The sequence below is a fragment of the Hyalella azteca genome, unplaced genomic scaffold (genome assembly GCF_000764305.2).
Source record: "Hyalella azteca isolate HAZT.00-mixed unplaced genomic scaffold, Hazt_2.0.2 contig13874, whole genome shotgun sequence".
Classification (NCBI taxonomy): domain Eukaryota; kingdom Metazoa; phylum Arthropoda; class Malacostraca; order Amphipoda; family Hyalellidae; genus Hyalella; species Hyalella azteca.
This window is the reverse complement of record NW_025943780.1, coordinates 19,232-34,479: the sequence shown is the minus strand read 5'-3', so window position 1 is coordinate 34,479 and position 15,248 is coordinate 19,232. Positions and strand designations below refer to the sequence as shown.

Below are 15,248 nucleotides of genomic sequence, written 5' to 3'. Positions count from 1 at the left end.
AAAAAGTATGATTTCTCAATTTGCAATTAGAGTCAGGAAACTTAACCGAAAAATAAAAAGGCTTTTCTAAGAGTTACCACGATTAATGAATGATAATCTCAATTAGCTTTCTTTGCACCTAATGACAACCAAACTTGAAATGAATAATTATCATTAAACCGTACAGAAATTTGTTGAAAACATGCGTGAAGTTTAAGCATTTCGTTTGAATTTGAGGACATATCTCAGTTTCTTCAATGAAAATGCGCGATCCCAACGACCTTAGTATGAGATAGATGTTTTAAAGCATTGGTCATTGCTCCTCTTTTCAATTTTAAACCTTTTGAAATAGCCAGGCAGCTCTTGTGAACTTGTGTGTAAACATTTTTAATACATTTAAATACTGGAATATCGTAAATGGAACTGACGTCCGTGCGGGAACTTCTGTCAAGCGTACAGCTTCGTACGACTTCATATCTTACTTCTATTGCTAATTTTCAGAACGGGAATTTGTACTATATAATCTTAGAGTATAGAACATTTTATTGTATCCTATGGCACTTTGCGCGCGTAATATGCTATGTAATTTCGTACACTTAAGAAATGTTAATCCTATAATTATATCACTGGAAGGCCCAACAATAGAAACTAAAACAATGCTCGTAGGCCTGATTACAGTCCTTCATATGACCTGGCTCCAGAGTTTTGTATGGGGCGCGCGGCCCCTTAATATTTCGTATTCTGGTGATGAAGAGTTGCGGCAATCTGCTCCCTTTAGGTGTCGTGCACTCACATCCACGTGATTATGGTCAATTTTAAAAATATTTGAGCATCCAGAGTTCACTTTCGTAGAATAAATTATTGGAAATGATTCAGGATGATTGGATGAAAGACACGTGATTCAGTTTGTTCAACATTATAAGATAATTTTCATCTCTCCCAAATATTAATATTATGAAAATATTAATATAATTTTCATCTCTCCCAAATATTACTCTCCCAAATATTAAAAAGACACTTGAAATTGAAGGAATCGTTTCAGCAAACCAGCAAGTGAATGAAAGTAAAAACAGAAAGTTCTCAAAAGTTGAAAGAACATTTGCCGAATCACTCTTGCATTATACGTATATTGTTGGAAATTGTTACAGAATTTATTTCACTACATTGCTGTACATGATAAATCATTTTATAATAGCAACCGTACGTCATGAACTCTGAAAATTGTCTAGCAAGTCACATAAGTTAGAAAGTTTTTAGTTCTAATTTTTTACATGTCAAGACATCGGACGTATACGGAATTTATTTTGAGTTCTACTCTTAGATTACGCAATGAGCAGCTTTTAGAATAAGAATTAAACTTTAATGGAATCAAGTGACTCAACTCTTGCAGTCATGTCAACACTGTATCATGTACAGTCATGTCAACACTGTATCATGAGCAGTCATGTCAACACAGTATCATGTGCAGTCATGTCAACACAGTATCACTTGCAGTCATGTCAACACTGTATAATGTACAGTCATGTCAACACTGTATCATGTGCAGTCATGTCAACACTGTATCGTGTGCAGTCATGTCAACACTGTATCATGTGCAGTCATGTCAACACTGTATCATGAGCAGTCATGTCAACACTGTATCATGCGCAGTCATGTCAACACTGTTTTCATTATAATGATATCTCTTCTTTCCTATATTTTTCTAATTAATGGTCATCTTTCTTTTTAATCCTGCACTTAAACTTCCGTCTCCTTGGCCAACATAATTTAAATGATCAAAATCACAATAATATTCGAAACCCTCAAGATTGTGACTAACCATGTTGAATCTTCATCTCATTTCTCACTATGCGTCCACTCTTTTTCTCCTTTCATTCATATCTCTGAAGTTTCTCATCTTCAATTTTCATCTCATTTCTCACTATGCGTCCACTCTTTTTCTCCTTTCATTCATATCCCTAAAGTTTCTCATCTTGAATTTTCCGTAGCCCATTCGTTCATCTCTAAAATAAGTTTCTGCAAGTTTGTCGCTCTGACATTTGGCGCTCTGATGGTTGAGCAATCGCGTCGCCTCGGCGGTGACCGCAGACATTCTACTCGCAGCCACTGAAGCCACGCAGTCGCTCCGCGTCACGCTCAGCGCTGTTTTTTTTTTACAACTCAACAACAAGAATGACTTTGAAAATTGCCTGACCTTCTGTTTCGTGTGAAGGACACGAGTGGGAGTGGCAGCGTCGATGCTCGCGCTATTCGACGTTAACATTTAAAAGGTTATGGGTAAAAAAGATGCCTTCAAAGGGTAGCCATCTATATAAGGAGCATAAAGTTTTTGCAGAAAAATGACAAGTGCGGATTTTTTTGCACAGTTGACTGACAAAGATGCATGACAATAGGCAGTCGATATTCTTATGTTTACTGGGAATAAATGTTTTAGTTAGTTTAAACTTTTGGATTATTGAAATGGAAATTAAAAAAATGTGTAATACGCAGCTCAAGTTTTTATCTAAATTGCGAGGTAAATTCTTCCCACCGACGACGAATAAATAAAATTTGAGAATAATCTTAAAGCAAAGCTCTAATTATTGAAATATTGCCGCTTCCAGAAATTTCTGAACTCGAGACGGCGATGAAAGATGCATTTCCACTCGCAAATACAACCTTCAGATTCTATCAGAATAATTTGCTGCATTAAAACTCCGCTCAAAGCATTAATAAACTCTCTTGATCGAATGAAAATTCAGTATATAATTACAGAATTTCGTGATGCAAGTTAAGCATTGCGTCGCTTAGCTTATAATTCGCCCAGCAGGACTAATATCAACTTGAGATTCCATGCAGCACGTGTCCCTGCACGCAACTAAACTTAATATAACTTTCATCTTGGACGACACCTTGAACACCAATCTGCTCTCGATATTTTGCTCTACTTTAAGCTTAACTAAACTCCAACTCGGTTTGCCCGGTACGACCGGGGGGTGGTGTTCATGTCTACCGGGGAAGGTGTTGTTCATGTAACAGCGGTTATATCTACTTGATGAGGTATTATCTACTTGATATCTACTTGATGAAGTATTCTAGATAAGGGAGCTCACCACAGGCCTTATTCTCACAAAGTCGGATCGAAATTAAGTTCTAATATAACCATAACTCCTAACACCATCATTAAAATTACTCAGAAGAAATTGGCTTCGACTGGTGATCTCCGGTCTTGGTTTCATTTATTGTCGCAATCAATGTTTTAGTTTTCCTGGAGGCAATTCAATGGGGATCGAAATTGGGATACGTAACTGCGAATGTTGATGCCATTACCGGCAGAGGGCGATCATTTACTCCTACGTTTAAGTTCGATCAGATCGGCTCTCACACGATACTTCAACTTCCTATCTCTCATACCTATGTTATTATCAATTGTTCACTACAGAAACTTATTATATCGAGTAGTAAATTTGATAGAATTTCTTATTTAAAGAACGAATATTATGTTAAACATTGCCTATCGGATTCTCCTTTGCCAAATGTTCTTTGCCCAGCCACATCTGATTTGAGGGGGTAGGCTAGAGCGTGCTGCTGTAGTCAGGATGGCCCAAAGACCTCAGCTTGAATTAAATCCTAAGGAAATATTATCAGATTGAGCATCACTTCCCTAACAAATTTAAGATGCAGGCCCGGCTTTGCCTAGGACTCGGGAGCACGCAAAGCAGCCGCACTATGTCCGCCTCGACTGTGGGTTTGGAGGTAGCTTCTTGACAGCTTCGGTGTGACTCGATCGGCTCGACCAACTCTAGTCTACTGGGTAACTGTAAACCCGGCAAAAAGATTCCGATCAGAGCTGATCTCGATCGGGTAGCCAAGAAGACCCAGAATAATTTTAAGACGTGTGTAGCGACTTCTGGGCAGAAGCCTATAGACGATGTCACTCGATAGAGGAACTTTGGGTCTGTGACGTACGTTTGTTATAATAGATTCATTTATCACGTGAAATTGCACGAGTTTGAAACATTGCGCTGACCACACCCGCTGCAGCCTATAACCTCTCTGCCGTGACCTCTTCCTAGGAACTCTCTTAGTGCCTTTTTCAGCACCTTTCTCTCAAACAGATAAAATAATGACCAATTAAAACAAACCATCCAAATATAGCATCAAATTTTACCAACTCCTGTTTCAATGTTCTCTACTATTTTAGAAAAATGTTCATTAAAATTTTATTATTCACTGGCTTAATTTCGTTATTATAGTTGTCAATTTCATAAAATTAATTTGAAGAGACCATCTGTTTTAAAACGACTCGAGATATTTTTTTTCTGCCTTGATTTTTTTCTTAGTGGAACTTCATTATCTGATCAATTATAGGACAAAGGCTCCTGATGGGCTAGATGATAAATTACTGATTGTGGATGAATTGTTCTTTCTTTTGATATACCATAATGGAATTACTACTAACAATACTTTTTGGAAACGCCCTACGAAACTCAGAAGCTGCTGGCCGAGTGTGGAGAAGTGATATGAGAAATGCCACCTCAAAGTTGCGAGGCGTGAATCTAAGTCAAGTTCAAGAGATCCCTATTGTCAACCTCAGCAAATTATATTCGCTTGCTGGTTATCATTAAGTTTCTAAAGCTTATATAGTATCCAATTTTACGCGCTTTTGTCTCATAATCCTCGAAAGAACATAACTCAGTACTCACTGCAGTGAGTGACAGAGAGAGCGCATTTTCTCGTCGACGAAAACGTGGCCACGGACGGACAGACAGGCAGACATACGGACAGACTGGCAGACATGACGAGCACAATAGCGTTTTTTTCCACAAATGAGAAAATGCGCTAAAAATGGATACGTGCATATATGTTTAGCACATAGCGCGTCGTTTGTACGGAGTGATTCACAAAAACTTTCTGTTTTATATATCGCGCCAAATAGCCAAATGTAGTAGGAAAAGAGCGAAAGGTATTTCATAAGAGAGGCAAAATTATGAACTTTTGTGTCACGCTTAGTCAGTTGCCACTATGCATTGGACAAGGAAGCAGCGTGCGTTTGCTATTGAGGCATACTTTTTCTAAAGGCCGTTCCATTATCGCTATTCAACAAGCATTCCGCGCGTAGTAACGGTGACTGCAGCTCGGTAGTACGTGTCGTGCCGAAATCGCGAAATTGCCGATTCTATGGAATCGGCAGCCAGTTTACCGAATGTGTAGAATCAGCTTTTCGTTGCTGATTCAGAAAATCGGACGTTAGAGATAGAACACAAATCGACAGTTAGATTTAGAAATGGTTATAGGTCAAGTTCAGTCAAGTTCCTTTATATTTAAATATTAAAAAAACTTCGTTGACTGGCCTAACCCCAGATTCCTATAGTATAGAAATACTGATTCTACACATTCGGCAAACTGGCTGATAATTCCATAGAATCGGCAATTCCGCGATTTCGGCCCGACATACGCAAACGATTGGTGTTTTTTTATCTCAAAGCTGGCAGAAATAAATGTCTGGGATGCCTGGTTCCGACAGGATGGGCCCACGGCCCTCACAGCGCGATGTTCAATGGATCTTATGAGACAACATTTTGCAGTGACTATATATCTCCTCGAAAGGTGACCTTCTTTCGCCGGCAAGATTCCCAGATTTGGCTCCATGTGATTTTTTAAGGGGTTAACTTAAATAAATTGTTTACAATGACTGTCCAAGGACCCTCCCTCATTTGACGTACAGCATATGCCAATTAAGCCATCGCCCACATACTCGTCTATGAGCTTCTGAGATTTCAACGGAACCTCAAAAATCGACTAACTGAATGCATTGACTATGGGAGCCGGCATTTGTCCTATATCATCTTTAAAACCAAATGATACAAAACTGCAAGTGATGTAGTTTCTAATAAAATTAATATTATAATGTTATCTTTACCGGTCCTTTTTTTATTGAGCTTTCAAATCAGGAAGTTTTCGCGAATCACCCTGTATAATGCCCGGGCGAACCAACCCACCAAGTATAGCTCTGTCAAAACATCAAAAATCATTTTCAGCTAAGGGAGGATTTTGTTAAGTGGCTACACAACTTAATCACTCGTGACAAATTTATTAAATTGATCTCTTAAAGACATCACTCATGTTATATAAAAGTTTAGCCTAAATAAAGCACGAAATATCATTGACAGAAAACCACCACGAATTTTCTAATTTGTTGGGAGTCTCCATTTAAATTGTAACATGTGTACGAGATGGCAATATTATTGATCATCAGTCAGCATCACATTGCCAATATGCCAAAAGTGTTTGTTTGGCACAAAATCAAATTATTTTTGTTTAACTTTTTATAAGCCCCAGAAAGTAAATAAATGTCTTTTTCACAGTCGGTTTCGACTGATTAAAATTCACTATTATACAAACTTGCAGCTTCCAACGATGGCCGGATTTGATTATCTTTGAAGAAACTGATACTGATTGCTCACTTCCATCTCTGTTATAGGTCATTTTTATCGATATTGCAAGTACCTAGCTCATTTTAGAACAAATAAGTGCTTGTGGGTTTATGGTTAATTTTCATCAGTCTTATTATTTCGACCAGTGAAAGTCAGTGCAGAAAGTCAAGTTGATTAAAAAATATAACTATTTTGCAAGCTTAATCAATATACACAGTGCGTACTTATCAATAACATTAAATTAATCAGTGGACTGCGCGAATGCCCATGAATATTTCATCGTAAAAAGCAGTCGTAGCGTTGTAGTCGGACCGTAGGGCAATCGACATTGCAAATGACGTCTGGACAATACTTAACAGCGGAAATTTTTTCCGACATTTTCACTGTAATACGTAGCATAATAAATGGTGTTTTCACTGAAGCAGGTATCGTACTGAAGGGTATTTACTCGTGCTTTCCTGGCACGATTTATTTTCCGACTGCAAGTCCAACTTGGTGTTGTCTTCCTGCGAACGACCGGACAAACATTGTGAGAACGTTTGACATCATACATACAAACTTTGACATTATATATGATATAATTAATCTAAACTATGGCATATCATAAATTCACCACTAATTACACGGTCCTATATGTAATTTGCTATTTACGGTGGACGTGAAAAAACTCTCAAAATTCTCCGTGTTGAACCTAGGTTTGTAAAAGTCTTAGTTTAAGATTTAACGTCAAATATGTTGTCAGACATTAAACATTTAATTGAGCAACATCCGAGTCACTTAGATGACCATAATCACATAAGCCCCACTCGGCACAGATTTATTGATTTGATAAAAAAAAAAGATTGTCCTGGTGCACGCTCTGTCAACCTCCACAACAAACAAAACGGCGAGTACTGTTTTAGACAACAATTACCTGCTGTAACCGCAGCCGGCGCAGCTTGACGGACAGACAGCAGGACACAACCACCCCCGCCAGGGCGGTGGCAGCCAGCACCCCGCACACCACCAGCGCGCTGGCGCAGCCCTCGGGCGCCAATCGAGGCGAGATGAATAAATCTACGCAGCAACAACATCACTTTTCATAAACAATATATTATAAATAATCTACTGTGTAAAGATCAGCATAGAATGAAATTAACAGGATATTAAACAAAAAATATAATTGGATTTGAATTCAAACCATATCAGTAATTCCATATCTCAATCATTACCAAATATTTTTGAGATTGAATGACAGGAATATGGTGAGTGATGACGGTCAATAAATAAAATTTTTCTTCCAATTGTGAATGTATTGCTTAGTAAATGGTAAAATAATATTACAAACATCACTTTAAAATCTTGTTTTCTTAAATTCATTGTAATTCAGCTTTGCACTCTCAAGAAGGTTACGAGGAACCCTTTATTGCGTTGCCAAATATTTTTAAGGAGGAAGAAAAGTTATCAAATCATGACCACAGTGTCATAATGAATCAGTTGCATAAATTGGTACATGTGAAAATTGGTTGACACCAATTATCACATTTACCCGAATTTCTCCATTCTGATACATTTACCTAATTTTCTCCTCACCATCAGGCATGATGACCGTCACACCGACGTGGTCGGCATAGCTAGTAACGTTGGGGCCAAGTTGTTTTATTGTGGTATAACTGCGATACGAAGACCTGTGTTGTTGCTCTGGCAGGCTCACGTTTTCGCTCTGCAACACGAGTTCAGAATTCAATTTCAGTTATTTTCGCTCTGCAACACGAGTTCAGAATTCAATTTCAGGTTGAGGTAAAAACTTTGCATATTTCCACGCATGCAAATTTCAGCCTGTTTGCGTTTACATTTTTAGACGTAACAAATTTTTTATGAGATATAGGGGCATTTACGTTATGACGCTCCATAATAATATTCAATGATTTCAATTCAAATGGATTTGTGCAAGGTCGATAATATTTTTTAATTGAATTCATGAATTCAATCAAATAAAACGCGCGTGTGGACTTTATTTCCCTATCTTATTAAATAAATTTCCAACAGTATTTACATTGCAGTTAGGTTCTCCAAAATGGAAAGATATTAAGCGTACCTGAATTCTATAATATATTTTAAAAATATTAATAATAACTCAAAAATTAAGAAATTTCAAAAACAGTTTTGATTAATGTCCATTATTACTTCACACCCTTATCCACTTTTATCACGAACAAAATTCAAGGGGTTAATGTTATGAATTCTGTGAAACGTATTTTATTTTCCGCGAAAAGGTATTTCATCAAGGCTGTCATTCAGACCTGTTGTAGAAACTCTCGGTTTCTGGCAGTTCTTGTGCTACCAGGAGTCTGCAGTGGTCGGGTCTGCCGAAGTTGGGTCTGCGGAGCTCGAGTCTTCGGAGGTTGGGTCTGCGGAGGTTGGGTCTGCGGAGCTCGGGTCTGCGGTGGTTGGGTCTGCGGAGGATATCGACGCCTGTTCATCACATGGGCCAGCGAGACCGAAGGTTCGTCGGCGACCTCCAGCAACACCGCAGGATTTCCTCCTGCGAAACTTCGACGTTTTCTGCCGTGTCCAGCTGGCTGGAAGAGGTCTAGGCAAAATTCCTGCGTGGCAAAACAAATATAGTTAAAATACAAAAGGACTTCGGGAATCAGCCCAATTTAAAGATAATTTGAGTCCACTAATAATCACGACCATAAACTTCCTGGGAATCTATAGCATATAAAACATAATAGCTGATCTAATATGCCACCATCCGCTTCTGTTCGCTCAACTCCAGTTGAACAAAATTATTTGGATACTTGTTTATAACTCCGAGATTCGTTTAAAGATATATCGATGGGAAGTATCAAGAAAATACGACCCATTTGTCAAATAAAGACTCTAACCGGCAAGCAGTCTTCAGCTTCAATGCAGGCTTTAATTGTGGCATGGATCCAAAGTTTAGACGAGCCCGCAAGCTTCGAGTCCAGCATGAACGCCTCGAAGTCGAGCAGCACTTCACCGTGGTGATCGTCTGGTCTCCTGGGTTGGTGAGGTACTATGCTGGTCACTTCAGGACGGCGACATCTGTAGGAAATAAATATAATTAATGTCAATTTTTGCTCAATCATAGGTATAAAATAGGTTAATTGGAGCCCTAAGGTTGAAGATTTCTATGGCAGCTTTTGCATACATTTTCAATAAGACTTCGATGTGTGCCAATTTGTTCGGGTATGCTCATTGCCGAATTTAATTTAAATTTGATTTCAAACGGGTTCTTTAAAGAGTACTCACAATAATAGCTCTTTGTAGTTTAGCTAGTTAATTGTTTAATTACAAAAATTTATCTATACATAATGATTTGGTTCCTAAAAAGAGTTGTTAAATAAATTATCATAAATTTCAACTTCAAAAAATTGATATTACATATCAATTACCTGAATTACTTATGCAAACTTGGTACTTATGCAAACTTTGTACTTATGCAAACTTGGTACTTAATGCAAACTTTGTACTTATGCAAACTTTGTACTTATGCAAACTTAGTTTGTGCTCACCCGTCCCTGACGAGCTCGACGTGTCCTGGAGAGAAGGAGTCGTCTTGGTCAGCCGAGACCGTCACACCGATCAACTTCGCATATTTCCAGGCTGCAGAAAAATTATGAAATGCATTCGAAGGAAAACTGTATAAACGAATTCACTCTTATCAAATTCCCACGTTAACATACTGGGCGTAAGATTTAATTTTAAAGTACCCGTTAAGCGAAATTGTAACTTATTTCTGCGACAGTCCGCACTGAGGAAAATAATCTCACACTTGTGTTGTGTTGAACAGTGACGAAATAATAACAGATCAAATCTCTTCATTTTAACTTATTCTATAAGCCAATATGATATTCATTTTATTTGCTCATACATCTGAATACATCCGGGAAATGTCAAAATTTGTTTGTGGTCGTTTGTGTTTGCGTGGAATGTTGAAGACTGGGACCTGTAATGAAGTGTTGCTGCAAATTTCCCACTACTGTATGTCAGACTATGAAGTTTAAGTAGGACCGATTCTGACGTCAGTGTTAAGTTCAGTATAGCCGTCAGATACTATGCCGATCCCGACTTGCGTCCTGGTTCCTCTCTTATAGGATTTTGACTCAGACGCCAGGGTGAGTACCGTCACACCGATCAACTTCGCATATTTCCAGGCTGCATAAAAGTTATGAAATGCATTCGGAGATGAATAATAGAAACTAATTCCCTCATTTCAAATTACCATGTTAATCTACTGGGCGTAAGATTTAATTTTAAGTATTCGGTCGGTGAAATTGTAACTTATTTCTACGACAGTCGGCACTAATAAAAATAATATCATACTCGTATTGCTTCGAATTACAGCATTTTAACTTATTTATGTGTCAATACGATATGTATTTTATTTGGTTATTCGTCTGAATATATCCGATAAATGTCAAAATTTCTTTGCTGACGTGTGTGTTAGTGCGGAAGTTTGAAACCTATCACCAAATATACACAAGGGCTGTTCGGCCGCCATCCATGAGAAGCACCCTATCATTTCGAAAAATTATTCGGACCTTAAAATTTTTTTCCTATTAAGGAAAAATTATGGGAGAATATGAGCATTGCAAATTAAAATTAGATTTTTACATTGTATTTATTATTATTTTATTTACAAGACAATGAATATGTTTTTGTATTTTGAGACGTGAGACTGTTCTTCTTCTAATGAGACTTCTATATGTTTTATAGAAAGCGTGGTTTTGAACACTTTTCTTTTCAGTCATCACAGACTATATAGCTTTATTATCACTAACATTATTCGATAACGGGATTATCAAAATGACCAATCGATTCCGCTGATTTTTACGTTAACCTAGTGACGCAAATAAATAACAGTGAGCTACTCTCTGCCCACCAGAATTGGTATTGATCCTTGTCCTGAGCTGTAGGCGCGAGCCTATAGGCACCGCCTGGTCAGCGAGAGGCCGGTCGTCCGCTGTTCCTGTGCGAGCGTTCGACTCCCTGAAGAGGGCGACCTCGTACTCCAGCCGCCCTGGCGACTCCTCCACTACGCCCGATACGCGGCCCTTTGATGGCCTTCGAAGTGCGATGAAATTTTAATTTATAATTAAATGCAATTAATTGATATAATTCTATGAAATGATTAATGTTTCAGACCAATCGGAAAAAAATATTAGAGGATTTGTCATGGTCTATTCACTAGAAGTGCAATAATGGCCTTTTAGTTACTAGAGGAAGGATTTTTACGCTCCCGATTCATTTACCATAAATCATAGTTTAGAGGTTAAATATTGTTATATAGATTCCAGTATTCCAGACAAACATATGACTTTACTCAATAAATTAGAAGAAATTTGAATTTGCATGAGCTGTAACAAACGCTCATAGTGACGCTTCATTCGATTTGTAGCCGCAAAATGGAATTATTTTTGAATGATATGGTGATTAATTCATCAGCCTCCATACTTTTCATCAGAACTTAAATTTGCGATCAGACTTATGAACTTCAACTGAAAAATTCATTATGAAAGTATTTTAAGATAATCGAGATACAATAATATAAACTGAAGTACTCTGAAATCCGCAATGAAAAGATAAATTGGAACTTACAGTGATCCTGCGAATCCCGCAGCACGGTTCTGGATGATGGTTGGTGGTGCTGGCTGGCACATGATCACCACCTCCTGGTCTGTGGCCATCACCACACCGTCCAGCTGAGGGAACCAAACCCTCACCGTCACGTAGCTCTGCTCAATGAGGTATCAATAGAGCACGAATACTTTGATCCATTTTATACTTTGATCCAAAGCACACGAATACTTTGATCCATTTTATACTTTGATCCAAAGCACACGAATACTTTGATCCAAAAATTCTTACACCTTATTGTTATTTTTGTTGTGTGCGACGCAAATATTTCATCACGGTATGGCTATAATATTAAAATGATATTGTGTCTCACATCTTTTGTGATGGCACCGCAGCGTCGGAAGTCCTTGATCAGCAAGTTATAGATGAGGCCGCTTGGCTCCAGAGGGTCGGGTCTGATCTGGCAGTCAGGGTGTCTGGTGGACGAAAGAGACATTAGCAGATCCTAATTACATGATAAAAAAGATATGTTACAAGGACTTCAACCATTCACAGCAATATTCACTACTTCACTACTTGATAGTTGTTTCATAAATTGAAATGACAGCAACGACGTCACTGATTTGTTGCTCGGTAAAGTTTATGAGAATCAGTTACTGTAAACTTCTATCGCAAACCAGAAAAAATATATATCGTATTTCAATGTGAAGACCCTTTAGATAAACTAGTAGTTTTACGAATTCAACTTTAAATCTGAAAATAAACTAGAAAATGCAATCAGTATTAATTTTATATTGAAGTAGAAATTATGATGAACAAGCGACTCACACGAACGGGTTAATAAGTCTGTCATCTGCGAACAGCGGATGTCCGCGAAAATCCGGGGGCTTGCGGAGCCGCGCCGCCAGCCGCTCGGTGGCTACCGCGTCGATGTTGTTGCTGACGTCATCGCGGAAACGACAGCTGATGTCCGCGACTGGTAGTTATATTATAGAAATCAAATGCAAATAAATTATGGAGTATTAATACATAAAAGTTAAAACATATATTTTTCTATAGATGATTCACACCTGATGGTTTTCCAAGTTTTCCTCTAATAATTATTATCATTGTTCTCATTTCCTGTTGTCTTATATGTGAATAGCTACAGTGTTTAGGATTGCAAAAAATGTCGTTAGCTTAGGGCTAGTGGGAGAGAATGTACAATTTATTGATGTACAATTGTTTGTCAATTTACAAATTTTATTGCTAGCTAACCAGGTGGATTCGAGGTTTTCAGTGGATTCATCTCGATTGTTTCCAATACGACGCTTCTTATCGTGCAGCATTAAGATGTATTAACGGTTAATGCTCTAAAATTATTCAATGACGTAGATTTCACTGTAATAATTACGTTTACGTCCTCGTAATTACATAATTTAGTATGGTGGTTTATGAGACGTACACGTGCACTGAATAATTATAGCTGAACCCTAATGACATGGTCATTAATCCTATGAATATTCTTAATTGCAGAGAGTAGAATTGGCCGTTAAAGTTTTAATCGAGGTAAAAATGCTCTCAAATTTTCCCATATCATTTTGCTTTGTCTGACTGATTAGAGGGAAAATTTAAAGCATGCTGTAACGGTAAAACATTAAATGATCGAAGGTTGTACTGAAACTATAACTTGTGACAAATAATTATGCAACTAACGCGCTACTATCAGTCGAGTTCAATGGGAGACTGTGCAGGTAAGTTTGAGATTACACAACAACACATTGTAAGGGGAACCTAAATCGTAACTGTTTTCATTTTTATAATCGCAATTTAGTATAAAAGAAATATTGAAACACTGATGAGCAGGATTAAGATTGCTGCTTTTTCAGGGCTGACTTAAAAATTAATATTGAAGAAAACTTAAAAAATGAGTATCATTCCCCTTACCTTGATAATCTTGCGAGGCAACTCCGTGCATCTGTAATTTATAGAAATTATTTATTAGTTCTTAAATACATATGATCGAGGAATGTGTGTTGCACGAGATCGACGTAATAATTGACCGACCAACTTTTAGATATTTTCTTTTACGAATTTCCCACGTGTTCGTAAAATTCGGGGAGGAGGAAATAATTGCTTTTAACTTTTCTGACAATATTTATTAGGAGACAATAAATGATTCATCATTTGAGAGTGAATACATTATATCAAATTATGACTCAATTTTGTGGTATCAATTTGAAGAGTCTCTTCAATCTACGGTGTAATTCTGTTACAGTTTATAAGCAAGAAAAAAGTTACCTCATGTCCTAAAGTCGCGGGAGAAAGGCAGGAAGCGAATAAATTAGTCGATTGCCCTTCGTTGGCGCACAAAGACGCTCATGCAAGGAAACGCCTTCTACCATTGATCGTTGATGACTATTTGAGATCTTAAGAAACTACAGATGCTAAATAACTGACACATATGGAATACTGGGAAAGTATATTCAAAATTCTAACAGATATTTGAGTGAAGATCATATGGGTGTTGGAGGAAAAAAATTTCACAAAAATTATTTGTCATTTCTTACAGTGCAGAATTATCAATTTTTGAAAAGAAGAAATATTTCTATATATTTGCGCACCGAAAATGTTAATTTTTTGCGATTACTATATAATATACGCTTATGAGCTAAATTTAAAATTTTACTGGCGATACCAAATGAGTCCAGTGCAAAAGTTTGCAATTTGAAAAATTCCTTGTTTATACACAATAGTTAAAAAAATTAAGGAGGTCACAAAATAAACATTCATAATAAGATGAAGCAAACTTTGTAATTGTTCATTTTTACACTTATGACTAGAAGCAAATGAGAATAAATCTTACCACAACGAACAAAATGAAAACGATCCGAGCTCTGGTCGATCCGAACTCATCTGAGGGTCGACATTTCCGTTTATGAATTCCTCCTGACCACATGTCCAAGTTCTTCGGGGATTGGAGACGACGATATTCAAATTAAACTTTCGACTATTCACAATCAGGCTTATATAGAATACTGCGTATAGGCTATAAACCCTCACTATGACGAGACTTCAATTGATACAGTCGATATTCTTTTTTTTTATTTCACAGTAAAAGTTTGACAAAGCAATTTTTGTCTTGAAATACAAAACCAGACGTAATGTTTTTAAAAATGAGACACAACTTGAACTTTTATATATTTCTAGGGATTTAATTTCTTCCTATTTATTGCATTGAGTTCTCAGAGATTTAATGATACAAACGCCAATAAAGCGCAAACCTTC

The 15,248-nt window shown here is 37.4% G+C and overlaps 1 protein-coding gene across 1 annotated transcript; it reads right to left on the bottom strand.

The window, feature by feature from the left end:
- Positions 1-6,476: 6,476 nt before the first annotated feature.
- On the bottom strand, positions 6,477-15,087 carry LOC108682186. The gene is made up of 12 exons (XM_018171313.2): positions 14,827-15,087; positions 13,908-13,938; positions 12,810-12,957; positions 12,355-12,457; positions 12,003-12,139; positions 11,287-11,468; positions 9,917-10,007; positions 9,266-9,446; positions 8,678-8,980; positions 7,968-8,097; positions 7,309-7,451; positions 6,477-6,901 (listed from the first exon to the last, which is right to left on the bottom strand). Exons 1-12 carry the CDS (start codon positions 14,917-14,919, stop codon positions 6,809-6,811), a joined length of 1,635 nt encoding a protein of 544 aa, XP_018026802.2. The 5' UTR covers positions 14,920-15,087; the 3' UTR covers positions 6,477-6,808.
- Between the last annotated feature and the right edge of the window lie 161 nt (positions 15,088-15,248).